General features: G+C 36.9%; 1 protein-coding gene across 1 annotated transcript in view; it reads left to right on the top strand.

The window, feature by feature from the left end:
• The window catches only part of LOC150107784 (ketosamine-3-kinase-like), a 115,748-nt gene that overhangs the window by 24,324 nt on the left and 69,844 nt on the right, over window positions 1–21,580 (top strand). Inside the window, exon 3 of the mRNA XM_090391538.1 lies at window positions 16,152–16,235. Within this exon, the coding sequence (XP_090247664.1) occupies window positions 16,152–16,235 (84 nt within the window). The remainder of the gene's footprint in view (window positions 1–16,151; window positions 16,236–21,580) is intronic.

Below are 21,580 nucleotides of genomic sequence, written 5' to 3'. Positions count from 1 at the left end.
TCTCCTATCAAAAATTTTCCTCCAAATTAGTCTATTATTTGTCAGCACTCCAATATTGTCATAGCTAACATTTTGTGCTTCTAAGACACTTGTGTGTTAATCAATCCACCTAGACCTTGGTCTTCCTCTGGGTCTCTTTCCTACTATTTTGGCATCAACACCTGTTTTGCTAACCTTTCCATGCTCATTCTATTTAAGTGGTCAATACCACCTTAGAATAGATATGCTTACATATTCTCAAATGCTAATAATGTCAAGTTCCTTTCTAATATGATTCTGCCATTGCTGCACTTCCCTGATTTTTTTCAGAACCCTCATATCCGTGGTCTCTAGTCTTTGATTGAGTGCTTTATTTCTAACCCAGCTCTCAGATCAGGGGTTGCTTAAGGGTCAAAGCCAAGCAGCTGGGTGGAGACCTCCACATTGCCTTTCGGGAATGAGGAGAACTGACTGGGGGATTCTGACCTAATGTCCAATCCTCACCTTCACGTAGTGCATCCCATTAATAGATATCTACTGGGTACTGAAAGAACAAGGATAGGCTGACAATTTGGGACTTAGCTGACCAAATTGTACTTCTGTTGGCTTAAATTACAAATGCATACGATGGCACAACATCATGCATAAGATAAAATGGACAAAAAGTAACTCTTGTTAATCAGCTGCTTGTGTTTTGGTGGGATCTCACTGTCCCAAAAATTTTTTTCCTTGCTATCTTCTGGTCTAAATTTCCATCACTAGAAATATATGCTTTTCAGATATTTGAAGTTTTCATTACTCATCAAATCATGCCCATTGAGTCCAACACCATTAATGTTTACATATCCACTATGATTTAAAACTATGCCCTCACACTCTTCATTTGCCCAAATCACCATTCATCTACAAACACAGCTGTTTCTGCTTTCTGGTCATTAAAACATCATCACCCCAGTGAATGTAATTGAGATAAGACACTTCCTTCTTGCAGTCTATTATTAAGTGTAAATGAATCCGAATTACTAAATCCGAATAAATAAATAAAAAAACTTCTTATTTTTCTAGTTATCTTTTCCAAACTTTCCCAGAATTTTGTTCACGAAATGCCATAAATAGGCTTTTTCCAAATCAAGAAATGCCATAAATAGGCTTTTTTTCCAAATTCCCAGTGTCTTTCCGTCCTTTTCTTAAAGATCAGAAATTGATCATTCTTTTTCTAAACCGAACTGCTCTTCTCTTAGACCTTCCGCTATTTTATCTCTCATTTTGAGAAGGTGAAAGGACATCGAAAGTTGCTGTTGAAAAGATAAGTTTTATTTTCGTAGTAAACTAGCGACTTGGATTTGTGTTTTGGTGTAGTTCTGTTTATTTTTCATAGTTTAGCATAACTGAGTGATTGTGGAGATTTCTGACTTTGAAACAGACGTTTACTTTTAATATTTTTGAAGCTTGCATGAATGACAACAAAATTGAAGCAATGCAGAACTCATATTTCCATATGCCATGTGCAATGAGTTCTGCATTTCTTCAACCTTGGTATCACCTCTGGCTCCCACTGAAGAGACCTCAATAAAGGTTGAAACCGGTCTGGGTAGTGACCCTTCCCATAATGCATAGCATTATACATGTCTGCAAGGAGATGTGCTTTGCATTATGGAATACTAAGGAAAGTGATGAGAACTTAGTCAACCTTTGCCACGAGTTGCCCCAGTCCTGAAGATGCTTCAGGTGCAAACTTTGTTTGCTTACACTTGGATAAAGGATTAAACTAAGTATATAATTTATAGTCTAACCAAGTAGGAAAAAACTTCCAGAAAATTCCATTATAGAGGTGTGGTAAATAAGAGATTCAATAAGTTGTGTGTTTTCTAAACAGGAGAATTAGCAGGATAATTAATAATAGATGAAGCAGATGAGCAAGCAATCTTGTGGTGATTGTTGGAACAAATGACTTGGTTGGACATAAAGAGAATGTAAAGATATCAGGAGGTTGTTGAGGAGAGTGAATGATAACTATGATTGGAAGGGTGGTTGGTTGGTGTGTTGCCTAGGTATGATAGTGGTGAGTTGAGACGGAGAGCAGGGATCATGAACAGTGTTTTAAAAATAGTCATAATTTACAATTATCTTTTTACAATTGTTTGTCTATGTTAGAGTTTTATTTGTTTTTGTTTTGTAACCATGTATAATCAGCATTTGCAATGTGCCCAATATTGATATTTATTACTATTATTATTCAGGCCTCCATGGAGTCAAAAGACTCATCGTGGGAGGTCCTTCCTAAGAAACACACAGTCTATCAAGACTCATCGAGGGGAGGTCCTCCCCCCTAAGAAACACAAAGTCTATCATACCACTCCTTGAACTCATTGACCGTTCTCGCTCTCACCACTCTATCAGGCAATGCATTCCATGGTTCAACCACCCTCCATGCAAAGAAACCACTCCTCATCCTCTTGCTCACAGTTTCCTTTTGTAACTTCCAGGGATGGCCTCTTGTCATCACTCCTTCCTGCTGTTCAACCAAGCGAAAGAACTCCCCAGTTTCAACCCTGTAACCACCTCTCAACAGTTTAAAAGTCTTAATCATATCACCTCTCCTTCTTCTATCCACCGAACTCTGCAGTCCACTTTTCCTCAGCCAAACCTCATAACTATCATTGTAAAGTCCAGACCCATCTTTGTTATCCGCCTTTCTACAGTTAATTTATCCCCTTCAAATCCTGGGGACCAAATCTGAGAACAATAGTCCTAGTGTGGTCTGATCAGGGTCTTATACAATGGAATGATAACTGTTTTATCTCTGCAGGTCAGTGTCCTTCTCATTATTGCAGCAATCCTCTGTGTTACCTTCGCCACCTTTGCAATATGTCCCCTAAATTTCAGGTTTCTATCAATCATCAAACCTAGATCTCTTGTCTCCCCCCCTACTTCCTCCAGTATAACTCCTCCCATAGAGTATGCAGCATCCCATCGATGTTTACCAAACCTCAAGACCTTACATTTTGCTGCATTAAACTGACACCCCATTCATTTGCCCATCTATCTAGCTTATTCAAATCCTCTTGCAGGACTGCCGCATCTGCACTATTACTAATAATCCTTCCCAGCTTCACATCATCTGCAAACAACTGAATATCCCCTTGCAATCCACTGACATTGTCATTGATATAAAGGTTAAACAATATAGGTCCCAGTACTGAGACCTGTGGGACCCCACTTGTAACCCTCTGCTTCCTTGAAACTGCCCCACCATACACAACTCTCTGATACCTATCGGACAGCCAATCCTGAATCTAGTTGACCAATCTGACATCCAGACCCATGTGCTGCAACTTAAATATCAGCTTATCATGTGGCACCCTGTCAAATGCCTTTGCTAAGTCTAGGAAAATGGCAGTATATGCCTTTCCCTCATCTAATGCTCTTGTAACTTTATCATAAAAGGCTAGCATATTGCTAAAACAAGAACTCCCCTTCACAAATCCATGTTGACTCTCACAGATAACATTACCCTCATCTGCCCAATGTTGTATACGGTCCTTCACTACTTTCTCCAAGATCTTACTAACTACTGGTGACACACAAACTGGCCTATAATTAGACACTTCCAGTCTGCTACCACCCTTATGCAATGGTACTATCTTACCTTCCTTCCATTCCATGGGCACCTTTCCAGCAGCCAGACTTTCATTGAAAAGCCAGGTCAAAGGCACTGTCAGTTCCCTAGCACATTCTCTCAAAACTCATGTTGAAATACCATCCAGTCCCACAGCTTTATTGACATCCAGAGTTCTCAGTATCTGAAACACACTCTCCTCCTGTATCTCTAAACCTTGAACCTGCCCTATTCCTCTAGCATTAAAACTGACTCCTCCAGAATGAAATACTCCAATAAAGCGTTCATTGAACAATTCTACTATGTCCACTGCATCAGTCGCTCTATTCCCATTTTTATCCCACAATATCATTCTTCCACAGTCATTTCTCCTCCTACTGGCCACATAGCTAAAAAATTCCCTAGGATTTTCTTTGGATTTTAGGGCTAATCTCCTCTCATATTCCAGTTTCGTCTTCCTTACCATACTAGTCACTCTTCTGGCCTGTGTCTTATACTCTTCATGCATCTTCTCTTCTCCTGTCTCCTTATATCTCTTCCACAGACTCTTTTTTGCATGCAATTCCTGTTTAATATTGTTTGTCATCCACTTTACTCCAAATTGTGTCCTCTTGTTCACTCATGGTATACAACTTACCATTGCTGCTAACAAATATTCTTTCATAATTTCCCACGCACTAATGATATCCCGGCCTTCCAATTCCTCCCTCATGAATTTCAAAGTATTGCAGATGAATTGTACTTATTAGATCTGATAGTTGTAATAATTTCAGTGTTCTTTATTGTAATTCACAATTGTTAAGTGTTGTGACATCTGTCATTCATCATTAAAAAATTTCTCTTTTCGCCAATGACGATAACATGTCAGCCATTACTAGCTTCTTAATTGCTGCTTAGTGGAACATGTGTGCATTTTCACCAAGGAGATTGATGGGTGATTAACAGCTGGCATAGGGAGCGTTGGTACCTGGGTTACGGAAGAAAACAAGAAGTGAGAGAGAATGGAAACATGACTTTTGACAGAAAATTTCACAGTGGTAATATATTGAGATTCTGAAAAAAGAATCGTAGCAAGGCAAATCCTTAGATCGGAAAATTGAGACTGTCAACAAGTGAATAGTAAATAAAATAAGATATTAATAAGCTTTCTATTTCAATGTTCAAAGAAATGCTAAACGGAAAGTTTTGTCTTCTGTCTCAAGGACACCAAATATATTTATTATTTTATCAGAGCGAGCGACAGAATTAGAGAAATCTGAAACTGCAAAGTGGATTTAATGAAGAAACTCCACTTTGACACAGTGTTTATAAAGTAAAGAATTTGTGATTAATGCTTTTTGAAATTAAATTGGCTTAGGTAAGAATATTTAATCTCAGTGAAACAGTGGAGATGAATGGAAGATGTACTGAATAAGGAAACATTGCATAGTCACAGGGAAGTTAATGAGAAGTTTTATATTTTGAGAAAAGGCCTGATAAAGAACTGACTCTGATGAACATTGATTGTAGGAATTTGTTGCAAAAACAAATGTTCAGTCTAGTAGACTGATTAAGTACATGTGAAACAAACCAGTAATAGAATGAGTCAGTGAGAGAATAATTTTATCCTATAAAAATAAAGAGATTTCAAAGTATAGTTTCTACTTTTGAAGGTATTGAATCCAGTTAGTTTTATAGTTGTTAATTTAATTTTATTTACAATATATAGTTTTTAGTTTCATTAGATGTATATATTTTTAAAAATTTGTCTCAAGTCAATCGTTTCCTGGATTCTAAAAGGAATAGAGTTAAAGGTCATTGCCCCATTCGGATTGAATTCTTGTATTTTTACCTAACACTTGGTGTTAAAAACCTCTATTTACAGAGATATATATATTGGGTTGGCAAATAAGTTCATTCAGTTTATCCATTAGTACAAGTTTACACAGCTTTGCATGTTGCTATTGTTGCACATCTGCGCAACGCTATTGCGCAGTTGAAAGGCGACATTTCACATAACCTTTCAGTGAATTCTCGTTCGGCCTACTTCAGTTGCGTGTGTGTAACATATTTTTAGAAATGGAAGGAAATAATGTACATTGCCAGCATATTTTGCTTTTTTATTTCAAAAAAGGCAAACGAGCTGCAGAAGCCCATAAAAAAATATGCAGCATATATGAGGATCGTGCCTTAACAGGGCATGTATGCCAAAAGTGGTTTGCCAAATTCTGTTCTGGAGATTTCGACGTCAGTGATGTGCCTCGTGTATGTCGCCCGACCGAGGTTGATTCAAGTGTTGTGAAGGATATTCTCGACAAAAATCCATCACAAACAGTGCGGGAGATTGCTGCAGTACTGAACATATCCCATACAAGCATTGAAAACCATTTGCACAAGCTGGGATATGTTTCAAAACTCAATGTTTGGGTACCGCATGAATTGACTGAGGCCAACATGACTGCTCGCATATCCATTTGTGATTTGCTGCGACGTCACCAAGAAAACGACCATTTTTGAAGCGGATGATTATGGGAGATGAAAAATGGGTTGTGTACGATAACATGGTACATAAAAGATCATGGGGGCACAAGGGTGAACCACCGCAAACAACCTCGAAAGCGGGATTGCACCCAAAAAACATCATGCTCTCTGTGTGGTGGGATTATATAAAGGTGTTATCCACTACAAGGTGTTACCGTCAGGCAGAATGATTGATTCAACTGTCTATTGCTCACAGTTAGCGCGACTGGCCCGTGCAATTAGCACAAAACATCCTGCATTGGCAAATCGGAAAGGAGTTGTCTTTCACCATGACAACGCCAGACCCCCACACATCGTTAACAACCCAGAGTAAATTGTTACATCTTGGCTGGGATGTTTTGCCATATCCTCTGTATTCACCAGACTTGGCACCTTCCGATTACCACTTATTCTGATCATTGCAGACAGGACCGGCACATAGTATTTTTCTTCTGTGTGCGATTAATGTTCACCACCTTTCCAAAAAAGTTTTTTTTTAATAAAGTGTGAATAAAATGAAAGGAAATGAAAAACAAATGAAAACCGCTCTACAGTATAATGTTACCTGCAGATTTTTCAAGTTATATCAATTTTCAAAATAATATAAAATAGTAATATAAAGTTAAGAGATTTATTCAAATATTCTTTACATTAATTTTGCTAAAAGGGACTCATCTGGCTTTCATTTTAGTGAAATCCTGTCGCAGTACATCAATGTTGATGGACTGAGCAACATTATTTTCTATTGAAATTAGTGCCAAACCATTTAGTTTTTCTTGACTCATGCTTGATTGCAAGTAGTTCTTTATTAATTGTAATTTAGAAAGTGTTCTCTCTCCCTTAACAACTGAAATGGGCAAAGTCAATAGTATTCTCAATGCAATCAGTGAATTTGCAAAGAGTTCTTCACGGTTGCCGATTATTTTGTGTCGCTGACACTGCCCTAACAGCCTGCTAATATAACAGGCTCGAATGTCGAGAAGAATGAGTTATCAGTAGTAAGCCGACTTTCTTTTCAGGCTGGAACACATGCATCCGATCCGATTAAAATTATGATACGGCCCTTACATGAAACTCAACAATTAATCATAAGTTGATTTATGATACATCAAAAAATAAAGAACTATTTTAGGTATATTTTCGTAAATTTTAATCAAAAATTACAGTAATATAATCGGGTCCAGGATACAATTTCAGAATTTATTTGTTCGTTTCCAGGAAGATCTGAATGGATGACGACGTACATTCATAATTATATGTACCATTCGTTGTTTGTTTAAACTCTTATCTCATATATTTTGACATCTTTTAGGGGCACCTTTTCTTCTGTGGCGCCTGTGTATATTGCACACTTCGCACATGCCACCAGTCGGGCCTGGTTGCAGAATTCTCTGAACAGGAAAACCTTCGCTAATGAGGAGGCTGTCAAAAGACACCCGGATCAGTTTTTCGCCAGTAATATGAGTTCATAAACCTCAGGAGTTTTATGAACGCAGCATAATGAACTTGGTGGAGAGATGGCAAGAGATCATTGATAAAGAGGATCAATATATAACTGACTAGTACATATTATATATATTAAATAAAATGTGTTTCATTCCACTCTGAAAAACCGAACGAACTTATTTGCCAACCCAGTAACATAAACGGCACAGCTGACAGGATTTTTTACATAACTGGAACAGTACCATTATACCATATATATCATTGTTGTCAACCCAATTCTAGATCCTGATTCTCACTAGCCTCTCCAGCACTTTAACCACAACACCTGACACACATATTGGCCTGTAATTTGATGCTTGAGTTCTGTCACCTCCTTTTTTGAAGCAGCACAATCTTGCCTTCCGTCCACTCCTTTGGAACTTGACCCAATGTAAGACTTGTATTAAACAAATATGGCCTGGTTGGCCGAGTTGTTAGCATATCCGCTCTCCAGCCAAAATACTGCAGGTTCAAATCCCACCGTGGGCATGGATGTTTGTGATTGTCTGTGAAAATACTAGTGGTGTTGGTGTAGTTGCGGTTCGTTGTAGTTGGTGGATATAAGTAGTGGAGACAGTTGTAGAGTACATAGCCTCCCTCGATGAGGTCTTTGGACTCCCTAGAGGTGTCATGAAATAATAATAATAATGTCAAGGCGGATGTCAACTCCCTGGCACATTCCTTCAAAATACAGGTGATATATCATAAAGTCTCACAGCATTATTAACATCAAGTTTGCTCAGTTCCCCATATATCTCTTGCTTACTTACAGTCAGTCTCTCCTCCTCATCATCGAATGCTCTCAAACTCCATGATGTCACATTCACAAGAATGAAAGACCTTTATGAACTGCTCATTAAATATCTTAACTATATCCTCTGCAGCAGTTGTTCTTATACCATTTTCTCCAATAAATGTCACCTTCCATAATCATTCTTTTTTTTTGCTTGCTACGTATCAAAAGAACTCCCTAGGATTCTTTTTGGCTTCATAAGCTAACTGCTGCTCATACTGAACGTTTGCTATCCTTACCAACCAAATCACCCTCCTTGCCTGTTTGTTGTAATCTTCATGTTGATAAGGCTGTGGCTACAAATTATAGGCCAATCTGTATATCTGAAGTTGTGGTAAAAGTACTAGAGAGATTGGTTAGAAGTAGGATACAGAAATGGGTTGATCACAACATTATTCTCTGTGGTTGTCAGAATGAATTTGTTAAAGGGAAATCATGTATTACCAACTTATGTTCTATAACAAGGTGAAAACTGTCTCAGCCAAGGAAGATGCATATACAGTGATATACTTAGATTTAGCAAAAGCTACATCTAAGTATACCACTAGTATATCTTTCATATTATAGTACATCTTACTTATGTACCATAACAAGGTGAAAACTGTCTTGGACAAGGGAGATGCATATATAGAGGTATACTTAGATTTAGCAAAAGCTTTTGTAGACTGCCACACAACAAGCTAGGATTGAATTGAAATGAATAGGATTGGATAACATAGTAGTGAGTTGAATCTGTGACTGGTGTTATATAGGTATCAGAAAGTCATATATACTAATGATATTGGGACGGGTTTAACTTGTGATATGCCAATGTTTGCAGATGATGAAAAATTGGAGAGAGTAATACAAAGTCAAGCAGATAAATTAAGGATGTCAAGAAATTGTATTCTTAGTTTCATATTTTATCCAAGTGTAAATAAATAAGGTTTGCATGTGAACTTTGCTGACACTTGAATAAAGGATGAAATGAAGAATATAATTTCTTGGCATCTTTAATTTATAGTATAACTAAGTGAAAAAACTTTCAACATCTATTTCTAATCCAGAGTCAAGTAGATGTTGTGCCCTTACAGGACAACTTGTATAGATTGTATCAGTGGGAAACAGTAGGGAACTGTCAGTTCAATGTTGCCAAGTATAAAGTTTTGAAATTTGGTAAGCAACAATGGGATGCAAAGTATACACTTGGGGGGAACTTTAAAGGAGGTTAAGGAGATGAGAGAGATCTGCGAGTGGTTGTGAAAAAGGACCTGAAATTCAGGATCTAGATTGCACAAGTTGTAAAGATGTCACATCAGATAATGGCAAATATGCAGAGAACCCTGACATGCAGATTATGATACCATTGTATAATGCCTCAGCCATTATATGGATTATTGTGCACAGATTTGGTCAGCAAGTCTTCATGGTGATGAGGATATGTTATAAAGGGTCCAGAGAAGGTTCACAGAGGTGGTCAGTGGTCTTTGGAATGTGGAGTATGAGGACAGATTGAGAATGTAAATTTGCAAAACCTCGTTAATAGAAGGAAGGGGGGAGGGGGATATAATTGAGACATAAGTTAGTCAGGGGTTGTTATCATGTTGACATGAACTTCTTTTAAGGTTACATAGTGATCAGCATTCATGATGAAGAATTTATGGAGGCAAAAACACACATGTTGGAATAATTATTTATAATTAAGAAAGTAATACACAACATCTCGACCTTTGTATTGAGGTCATAATTTACCCTAGCCTGACCTCTGGTGTGAAAAAAAAAACTTTAAACAAAAAAATATTAGTAAACAAAATATATACAAAATTAATTCACAAAATAAAATAAACATTTCATACATATCACTATAATAATATACCAATGATGAATAAAAAAAGGGTTTTATAGCAGAACTACATTAAACAATTTCTAAAGTCCTATCATATTAAGGTTTTCTTCTGTTGGGTGTTGTTCTGGATGCTATATGGGTTGAAGATGGGTCCTCCAGATTCTTGGAATTAGTAATCCATCATTCTTGTTTAGATTTGGATGATGTTTCAGAATATAGGCTTCTTTGAACTTTCTCTCAAACTAGGTTTTGGTGCGGTGTAGGGACTTGGTGTCTTTCTAATTAATTCTGTGACTTGTTTGAAGTGCTTGCTCTGACAGGCCTGTTTTACTATAGTGGAGGAATTTAATGTGCCATTTATGTTCATCTTTTCTTATTGGGATGGTGCTCCCTGTTTCCTCTATGTAAAGTAGGTTGCAGGTGCACTGAATTTTGTACACTCCTAGAAAAATGAATAGTGTTCTATTTATTTTTTTCTGATATTCTCCTATTATATGGTATGGCTAATTCTTGTAATTTTTTTTTGCTTTTAATGGTATTTTTATTTAGCTCATCCAAAGATCTTTTGAACCGTTTTTTTATTGTAGCCATTTTTCATAAACTATTAGAAATTATTAGCCAAACATTTGTAAAAAAAATAGCTACAATAAAAAAAAACTTCAAAAGATCCTCCACAAAAATACCATTCTACAAAATATAAAAATCCTTACACTGCACCAAAACCTGATTTGAAATAAAGTTCAAAAAAAGCATGTGAAATGCTGAAACATCATCCAGATATAAACAAGAATGATGGATTAATAATTCCAAGAATCTGAAGGACCCATCTTCAGCCTATATTCCATCCAGAACAATACCGAACAGAAGAAAACCTTAATATGAGAGGAGTTTAGAAATTGTTTAACATATTTCTGCTATTAAATCCTTTTTTTTTTTTTATCATCGGTATATTATTATACTGATATGTGTGAAAAGTTTATTTCATTTTGTGAATTAATTTTTAATTTTGTATATATTTTGTTTAGTAATTTTTTATATTTAAAGTTTTTTTTTTTTAATCAGAGGTCAGGCTAGGTTAAACGATTAACAAACCATTTAGATTCATCTTACTTTTGGATAGTGTCACATAGCTTGTGTCCTGTACATATGTACGTTTTCCTGATGATGACCTCAACACAGAAGTCGAAATGTCGAATATTATTTTCTATTATAAGTAAAGTAATTATTCCAACACATTTTTGTCTTCATAAATTCTTCACTATGAATGTTGACATGGAAGAAATTTTCATAGAATGGAAAGGGGGGGGGGGTTGGAACAAGAGTCCATTCCTGGAAACTGTATTAAGGAGGTTTGAGCAGAGGAGTGAAGAGAAGGTTCTTTACATGGAGAGTGGCTGGCAAGTGGAATGCATTGCTTGAGTCTGTTGTGAATGAAGAAACATTGAATCAGTTTAAGGCATAGTTGGATGAGCTTTGTGTGTGATAGTGTGTACCTCCCATGATGAGTCTCTTAACTCCATGGAGATCAGATGTTAATAATAATAACTAATTTTCAATAAAAATATGAAAAACAAACTGCTTTCTCATTAATTGTGCTTATACAGTTAAAAATATGTTTTAACTGTATAAGCACAATTATTAGTAACCCTGAACAAATAAGGAAATAGAAAGATGATATATCAAACAAAAACAAAAGTTATGTTAGGGAACCAGCTAATAGTTGGTAGTTTGTTATAACAAACTACCAAAACTACATTATTTTGGTAGTTTTTTTAGCTGATTATAATGGTATTTGTTGTAATAAAAAAAGTGATTGTATATATGGAATAAGAGAGAAATTAGCTAAAACACTACTAGCAATACACGAGACTGTTCATGCCAGGTTTTCATAAAAATAAATCAATCAATAAATAAAAACATATCCGAAAACTGAGTATTGTGCACATAATGAAAATTTTGAGAATGGCATCAGTGACAGAATTGTATCATTAAAAGTTAGAATATCACAAAATTGATTTGACATTGTTAATGTTCAAGGAGGTACAAATAGAGCTAATCTAACGGTATGAACACTTAAACAGAATCGAGATGATTACCAGAACAAGTATTAGAAGCAAAAATGGCAGGAAAAAGATCCAGAAGAAAACTGAAATATAGGTGGATTGATGTGCAGTTAGTGGTACTCTAGAACAGTGTTTCTCAAACTTCAGATATCTGCATACCCCTTCTTAACTTTTCATTATTACCAAGTACCCCCTCAATAATAAATAAAGTATATTTCATTGTAAATGTCTATTTTATTTATAAATTCATGTAAACAAAAAATATGATTTATTTTTAATAGAACAAAATTTGGAATAGGTTCCTCTTCATTTCCCATCCATGAAAATCCACATTTCAAGTAATTCATATCATACTTACGAAGATTTTTCATCTTCTTCTTAGTTGGTTCTCTAGAGATGTCAGATGACACACCCTTATCAATTTCATTTGATCCAGATGCAATATCAATGTTTTCTTGTTCCTTACAGCTACTTGTATTTGCTATATTGCTCTCTTTTGTGGGTTTTATAAATCCAATCTTTAACCAATGATCCATACTTAAGAATTTGAAAGCTAAAAAATTATCGTATTTACTCAAATATAACTCGCACTTTTTTCCCAAAATTAAAGTTAAAAAATCATGGTACGAGATATATGCGGGGATTTTCGGAAACTAAAGTTTTCAGAAAAAAAACTGCGAATGGTGTGACTTACCAAGAAGCTCCTACTCATTTTAAAATGTAAAATGAGTAGGAGCAATAAAGTCTCTAAACAAAAGTTCAGTCTTTTTTTGAACACACCTTGTATACCCAGAGTCAGAAGGATAAATCAGGTAGGAGTTGTTGTTGTTGTTGTCTTGTCCTTTGAAGAGTCTTAGATGTTTCCGTGCGCTCTTTGTACTGCTTTGGCTATGTCTGTGATTTTGTTTGTATAGAGCTGTTGTTCAGGATTAGGATCTATTTCTTGCAAGGCTGCTGTAATTGCTGGACAGGTAAAGATGTGAGTGGGTGTCAGTTCCGTATTGGGGCAGTTGTTGCAGTTTCTATATGTTCTCGTATCATCTGTATTGATCTTCATTCCTCTATAATGTCCTGTTCGTAGTCTTGCTATCGTAGTGGAGGTCCTTCTGTCAGCATTGATCTCGGGAATTTGATGTTGTATCACTGATTTCAATGGAATTAGTTTAGCTTTTGCTAGTGCATTGGCATCAGCAAGAGTTATCATATGAGTTTCTTGGTTGAGTTCTCTGGCCTCTTTTGCTAATTTATCAGCTGCTTCGTTGTGATCAATGCCTACATGAGCAGGAATCCATTGTAGAATGCAACTTTTACCTAAACACTTTAGATGATTTAAGAGTTTATGGATGTCTTGTGTGAGCTTGGTATTGCCATTTTTGATTGCCTCCATAGCTGATCTTGAGTCACTGTAAATTATAATTCCTTCAGATTGTTGAGATGATGATAGATTTAAGTAGGCTTCTAGTGCTTTAATTATTGCGTAGAGTTCGCTGGTAAAATTGGAAGCGATTCTCCCAGATCCAACTTTTATTGAAAGTTTTTCACCTTTCGGGAGTAGAAGGAGAACACCAGCGCCTCCATTAATCATATTGGTGTCTGATGATCCATCGGTATAACAAATAACCTGTTTTGAGGATGAAAGAAGGTTGATTGTATTTAGGCCTTTTTCTTTAAGCATTTCTTTTGGTTCTTTTTTTGTACAGAGTTTGGTAAGGTTTAGATTTATGAAGGTATTTGAAGGTAAAGGACTGGAAAATAGAGGTTCTTTGTTTATGTGGACATTTAGCTGATCAAGACCTATTTCTTTCCTGATAGTGTCATCATATTGTAAAGTCGATGATCTGAGAATATAACGAAAATCGAGAATATAAAGAAAGAGGTGATCAGCATGCCTATGAGCAGTACAAACAAGGGTGATCTGTATAGTAAGGAAAGCCAGAACTAATTATGAGAGAAAGCTAACTAAAGAGTTGTTTTGCTTTGTGGCAAGTAAAAAGGAGGAATGAACTATGGAAGAATGACTTTAAAAAGTGCTGATGATGGTGGGAGGTAACAGGACCAAACTATATAGTTGAATTGCTGAGTAAGCATTTTGCAAGGGTGTACCATCTAGATAGAAATGTTGCAATTCCTGAAATGACATTGACTACTGGGAGAAAAGAGGTTCAAGGATTGGAGATGCTTAAAATATTGCAGCACCTCAATGTGAACACAGCCATGGGATTAGATTCATATTGGTCCATGTATTACTAGAATGTATAAGGGAATTATCAACTCCTCTGACCAAGCTGTTTAATTTAAGCCTCTGTGCTGAGAAGGTGCCAGTGGAGTGGAAAGAGAACAAAATATTCCCACTACATAAAGGAGGCTCTTGGAGCCTCCTTTATGCAGTGGGAATTTATATTATATTATATTACAGGACAGCAAATTATAGACTATTCTGCATCTCATGAGTGGTGATTAAGGTATTGGAGAAATTGGTGAAAGATGGGATTCAGGACTGCATAGATAGGAATAATGGACAATGTGGTTTTGTGAAATGTAGGTCTTGCCTTAGCAATTTGCTTACTTTTTATAATCAGGTAACAATGGAGTTGGATAATGGAAGTGACTACTCGGTGATACTGCTAGACACTGTAAAAGCATTTGATGGGATTCAACATAGAACTCTCTTGCATAAGTTGGAGCAAATGGGAATGGATGTGAATCTGGTGATTTGGATTAGAGGGTTGCTGATGGACAGATATCAATGAGTGGTTTATGGAGGAGTTGAGTCCAGAAAGCAAGTGACTAGCTTTGTACCAGAGACTCTGCACTTGGTCCTTTGTTGCTTAATTTGCACATCAGTGATATAAAAAACGATTTAATGGAAAATATTCAGTTGTTTGTGATTAAAACTGGGAAGAGTAATGGTTAATGAAGGTAATATAGAGATCCTGCAGAAAGACTTAAATAGACTAGCAGTATGGACAAAGGTAAATGGCTGCCAGTTTAATGTGACCAAGTGCAAGGTGATGCATGCACTTTGGATAGAAGAGATCATAAGCTATGCTATATTGATGGAACCAAACTGCAGTAAACTGATGAGGTCAGGGACTTGAGGTGTGATTGTGACAGGGAGTTGGGCATATTACAAAGGTAACGAAAAGAGCACATCAGATTACATAGTTTTTGAAGAACACACTAACAAGCAGAGACAGAGAAGTTATTTTTTCCCTTATATAAGGCTATATTTGGACTTCTGCACTCAGATCTGGACACTTGTATTCTGTAGGGATGAAGAAATAGTGTAGGGGGGTCCAGAGGCAAGTGACAAAGATTGTGATATGGCCACATCTGGATTACTGTATAGAAATATGGTCTCCAGGATACCAAGGGTATAAAGAAGCTGTGGAAAGGCTGCAAAATAAAAGAGTTACAAGATCATATTGCGATTGTAGAACATAGATTATGAGGATAAATTGAAAGTGTGTGGACTGCAGACACAGGAGTGTCTGCAATTCCTGTGTCTGCAGGAATTGCAGACACAGGAATTGCAGATACCAAGAATAGTGATCAGAGCTTGCACCACCCTTACTATGAGTTGCCTCAGTTTGCACTACCAAATGGGTCAGGTGTTGCACTATCCAGGTATTTGCTTACGCTTGGAATCGCCAAACTTTATATAGTTTCTGTATTTGGCTAAGAAACAATATGGGATGTAATATCCCTTAACTTAAATAAATCTATCATATTTTTAGAAGCAGACTTTAAGCTGGTGCGGTACTATTCTAAAAAATAAAGGCATATACATTTAAAAAAAGACTTCACATTTATTTTTCTGTTTTGTGTATGCATAAATATTTGTATACTCATACTTATGAACAAATGATATTTTTTTTTTGCCCTCAGGCTCGACTTATGTTTGATGGAGAATTGGAAAGTTTAAGAATGCTTTTAGTGACTCAGACTGTGAAGGTTCCTAAGCCATATATGGTAAGTATTTCTTATATAACTAGTTATGTATATTATTTTATTTAGCTATATATAATGAACAGCAAACATTTGCTTTTTTTTTCTTACTTATATCATGATTTAAATTTTGTGAAATAAAAACCACATTAAAAGAAAGAAAGAAAAATACTAACATACTGCAGTTTCCCCATTCTTTCACCTAAACAGTAAAGGGTAGTTCACTGTTGTTTTTTTTGACAGGAGGGAAAATTTAAAACATACTTCATTATAGCAACTTATTATTATTATTATTATTACACCCTCCATGGAGTTGACAGACTCATTGTGGGAGGTTCATTCAACTGACAACATATTTATCATATAGAATCTTAAAGTCCTGAACACTCCTTGCATTAACAACACATTCTGGTAATGTATTCCATTCACTGACAATTCTCCATGTAAAAAATATACTCCTCGCACCCTTCTTCACCGCACTTTTATATAACTTCCGGGAATGACCTCTGTTTCTTCCTTTCTCACCTTCTACTATTTTTATAATCCCTTCTGGATTAATCTGATAAAATCCTCTCACTAACTTAAACGTGTCTATCATATCACCTCTCTTTCTCCTATCCACCAAATTCTGCAATCCACATCTCTTCAAACTCTCTGCATAGCCAGCACTCCAAACTCCTGATATTGTCTTAGTCACTGATCTCTGGACCCTCTCCAATGTCTCCACATCACATTGAAAACTAGGTGACCAGATCTGAGCACAATAGTCCAAGTGTGGTCTGACCAGTGCCTTTATACAGCAGCACAACCACTTCCTTATGCTTGCATGTTAGAGTGATTCTTATCATAGTAGCACTACGATGTGCAACCTTTGCAACCCTTTCAATATGCCCTCTAAACTTCAGTCTACTATCAACCATCACTCCCAAATCTCTAATCTCATCCACTTCCTGCAGCACGGTACTATCAATATAGTACATAGCCTTATATTTCTGCACTCCAAACAAAACTCATCACCTTGCACTTATTGATATTAAAACTACAACTCCACTCTTTTGTCCAAGTAAAAAGTCTATTTAAATCTTCCTGAAGGGATTCAGCATCAGAGTGCTACTTATAATTCTTCTCAACTTTTGCATCATCAGCAAATAACTGAAGATCCCCAGTCAGTCCACATGATATATTGTTTACAAACAAGTTAAACAGCAGCGGCCCCAGAACAGAACCCTGGGGCATGCCACTGGTGACCCTTCTTTCTTGATTCTAGTGGTAAGACTTATACGTTGGTTAGACATAACTGGTAATTAATTTACGGAATTAACAATGCATATAAAGTAAATTAATTAAAGATAACTTTAACGAATCACTTCTATATTTCGACAATGTCACATTGTCATCTTCAGGAACATAAAGATATGGTATGTGCACTACAGGAACTAACAAAGCAAATGAGGAAGAAATTAAGACACTAATTTTGTTCCTAAAGTCCTAATGGTGCCCTCTTGCGGGCTAATTTGGTAGTCTTGGCCGTTGGACTGAAGTTCTCATAATGAAAGTCTCCCAAATTTGGGGCAGTTTCATGCACCCAAATTTGTTGAGGTTAGGAACGTTTTTTAGAGCTGCTGAAGATTCTTTGAAGAATCTTTCGTATTTAAACTTGCTGCGATGGATTATTTTTGTCTTCTTCCAACGAATTTTATGGTGGGTATCTAAGGCATGGTCTGCCAGCCCAGAGCGGCTGTACTGGTGAAACCGGATGTAGTCTTGGTGTTCTGAAATCCTGATATTTGTTGTTCTGCCTGTTTGGCCAAAGTAGGACAATTTGCAGCTGCAAGGGACCTGGTATACACCAGGTAGGTCTAGGGGAAGTGGTTGGTCTTTGGTAGAGCGGATAAGGGATGCCAACTTTTTATATGGTCTGTAACAGGAAGTAAGGTCATATTTCTTGAGGATATTAGTTATTTTTTCAGAGGTGCCCTGGATGTAGGGGATAGTGATAGACTTGGTGTAGTCTTTATTGTTGAGGGGGGGAGGGGGGTTGTGGTTTTCAGGTTTTAGTATTTTTTGGATTTTTTTGGGGTTATAGCCATTGGCTAAGAAAGTGTTGAGGATGTGGTTTAGTTCCATAGTCAGGGCCTTGTCATCTGAGCAGATTAATTTTGCCCTGTTATATAGTGTTTTTATCACCCCATATTGTTGTGAGGGGGGGGTGGGATTGCTGGTGAATGTATCTGCCAGTGTGGGTGGGTTTTCTGTAAACAGAGAAAACCAAAGATCCATCAAGCTGGCGGGTGATTAAAGTGTCTAGGAAGGGGAGGGTGTTGTTTTCCTCTTTTTCTAAGGTGAACTGGACTCTGGGATGTTGGTTGTTTAAGTGTGTTAGGAAGGAGTGGAGTGAGTCTGAGCCATGTGGCCAAATAGCAAACACATCATCCACATAACGAAGCCAAATAGTGTTTTTGTGGGGCGGAGTTTAAGGCTTTTTCTTCAAATGTCTCCATAAAGAAATTGGCCAAGGGTGGGGAAAGTGGTGAACCCATGGCTGTCCCCTCTATCTGTTTGTAGAACTTTCCTTGCCAAACGAAATAGCCTGAGTTCATTGTGAACTGAAATAGGGCTGAGATATCGGGAGGAAACTTGGCTTGGATGAGCTCAAGAGTTTCTTTGAGTGGGACATTAGTGAATAGGGAGGAGACGTCAAAACTGACCATTATGTCAGTGTGTTGGAGTGTGAGGTTTTCTATACTGGCTTTAAAGTGGGCCGAGTTTTTTATGTGTGATGGTGTGTTGCCAGTGTAGTGTGTGAGCGTTTTGGCTAAATGTTTGGCTAATTTATATGTGGGGGAATCAATGCCATCCACTATGGGACGTAATGGCACATTTTGTTTATGTATTTTTGGGAGTTCTTTCTTGAGACGCTGCTCCATCATACACAACCTGCTGGTATCATTCAGAGAGCCAATCTCTGATCCATCTAACCAATGCTTTTGCAGAGTCTAAGAATATCACTGCATATGATTCTCCCTTATCTAACACACTTGTCACCTTATCATAAAATGCAAGTAAATTAATGAAACAGGACCTACCCTTTACAAATCCATGCTAACCTTCATAAAGAATGCCATGTCCATCAGCCTAATTCCATATTCTATTCCTTATCAATCTCTCCAAAACCTTGACCACAATTGCAGTTATATAGGCTGACTATAGTTGGAGACTTCTAGCTTAGAACCATGCTTGTGGAGTGGTACTCTTTTGCCCTCTTTCCACTCCTTAGGAACCCTACCCACTGCAAGACTTTCATTAAATAACCAGGTGAAGGGCATAACCAACTGTGGTGCACTTTCCTTAAGCATACTTGGTGATATGTCATCAATTCCCACAACCTTATTTACATCTAACCCAACCAACATCTGATACACTTCTGTTTCTCTACTTCTGGTTCTTCTAATACTTGCCTCTCTTCTATATATTGTACCAGATAATTTATACCAGTATGATATATGCTGATAAAATGCTTGTTCAATAATTCCACTATATCCTTTGCAGCTGTTAGTCTGCTGCCATGACTATCCACCAATGTTAGTCTGCCATAATTGTTCTTCCTCTTGCTTGCCATGTAACGGAAAAATTCCCTCGAGTTAACCTTGGTCTGACCAGCCAATCTGCTCTCATACTGCACCTTTTCTTTCTTTACCATGCTCATCACCTTCCTAGCCTGCACCTTATACTCTTCGTGGATCTGATCACCACCAATTGTCTTGTACTTCCTCCATAACATTTTCTTTTCCAGCACAGCTTTCTTGATTTCGCTGTTCATCCATTTCACTCCCACTCTATTTACTTGCTTAACCTTCAGTATGCAGTCATACATTGCTTTTATCTTTATGAGTTTCCATGCATTTTCAACATCTTTTCCTCCTCAGCTCATCTACCCAATGTACTGATGCTAACTGACTACGGAGCTTCCTATAATCACCTGCTTTATACTTCCACATGTGTCTATTTTGGGCAGTGACCTTTTCTTGTTTCATCCCTTCCCAAACAAGTACAGTAAAACCCCCAAAGCTACGCTTTTGTAGGTGGGACCAACAAAAGCACATAAGTCAAATTCGCGTAACTCAAGGTATAATTTTGCATGTAATTTATATATACAAACATACAATTGGAACCAAAGGTTTACAAAAACACCTATATTTTTTAAGAAATATAATCATAATTGTAGTTTTTTGTACATAAAAAAAGAAAGTTATTTCGATGTTGATGGTTTCATAAAATCTAATAGATTTATCTGACGGCATAATGTCTTTTTCTTGTAGGAAGACATAGATTTTTAGAATCTATGTCCTCCAAAATCTGTAAACCTTCCTTTTACAATTGTTCTTACTGTGGATTCCTGTAGATCGAACTTCTTTGCTAGCTCACAAATTTTCATTCCGCATTCAAAATCCTTAATAATGTTGAGTTTTGTTTCCAAAGTCAATGTTTTTTTTTCTTGCTAGCTGTAGAAGAATTGGACTTGCTTCTTTTGGATGGCATTATTATTTTTTATGTGATAAAATTTTTATCAAGAACATAACATTAAACAATCGCAAGGTTTGTAGACTATAAAAATCGTGTATGAATGGAGACCGCGCAAAACACATCAGTGATTGTTCACAGCATGTGCGACACTGGCGAATGCAACCGGTGCCTGAAAGATACGACTAGTGGTGAGGCATGAAGCAGGATGGGAATATGTACATATAAGAAACCGCGTAACTCCGGATTCGCGTAAGTCAGGATATGATTGTACTTCATGATTGCTCTCATCAACTGGCGGCAGTGTCAACACCTAATTATCAACTCCATCTTGTGAAGTTATTACCAAGTCCGAAACATTAAAGCTTCTAGTTGCTTCAATCATGTGCTGCTTAAGATATTTATCTCTCAGAAATTCCACAAACTCGCTCTCCTTGTTCCCATACACTATCTCCTCCTTCCAGTCTATATTCCTGTAATTACATGTAAAAAGAAGGATCATCTTCTTTTTACATGTCCAACTAATTTGCCTAAACATTTCACAATCAGTATTCTCTGAATTCCCTGATCTATAACAGCATTCTATCAGCTATACTAACCTGTTTATTTCAACTTTGCACCACACAGATTCAAAATCTGTGCATTTATTGTAATATCTTTTTCTTGAATAATATCCATTAGAACTGCACAAATAAAATAACTTGTAATTTTCGAAACAATTGCATCCAGGGCAGAGCAAATCTTGTCCACAGGACCAGCACTATGGTCTGGAACAATGGCCTCTACTCGCATAATTTCAACAAAATGGATACAACAACAACAACAAAAAAAAAACCTTGCCAGACTCC

Source organism: Typopeltis vanoorti, chromosome 4 (genome assembly GCF_054136105.1).
Source record: "Typopeltis vanoorti isolate ZY-2024b chromosome 4, IOZ_Tvanoo_1.0, whole genome shotgun sequence".
Taxonomy (NCBI): domain Eukaryota; kingdom Metazoa; phylum Arthropoda; class Arachnida; order Uropygi; family Thelyphonidae; genus Typopeltis; species Typopeltis vanoorti.
The sequence above is the reverse complement of the archived record's forward strand: the minus strand, read 5'-3'. Positions and strand labels throughout refer to the sequence as shown.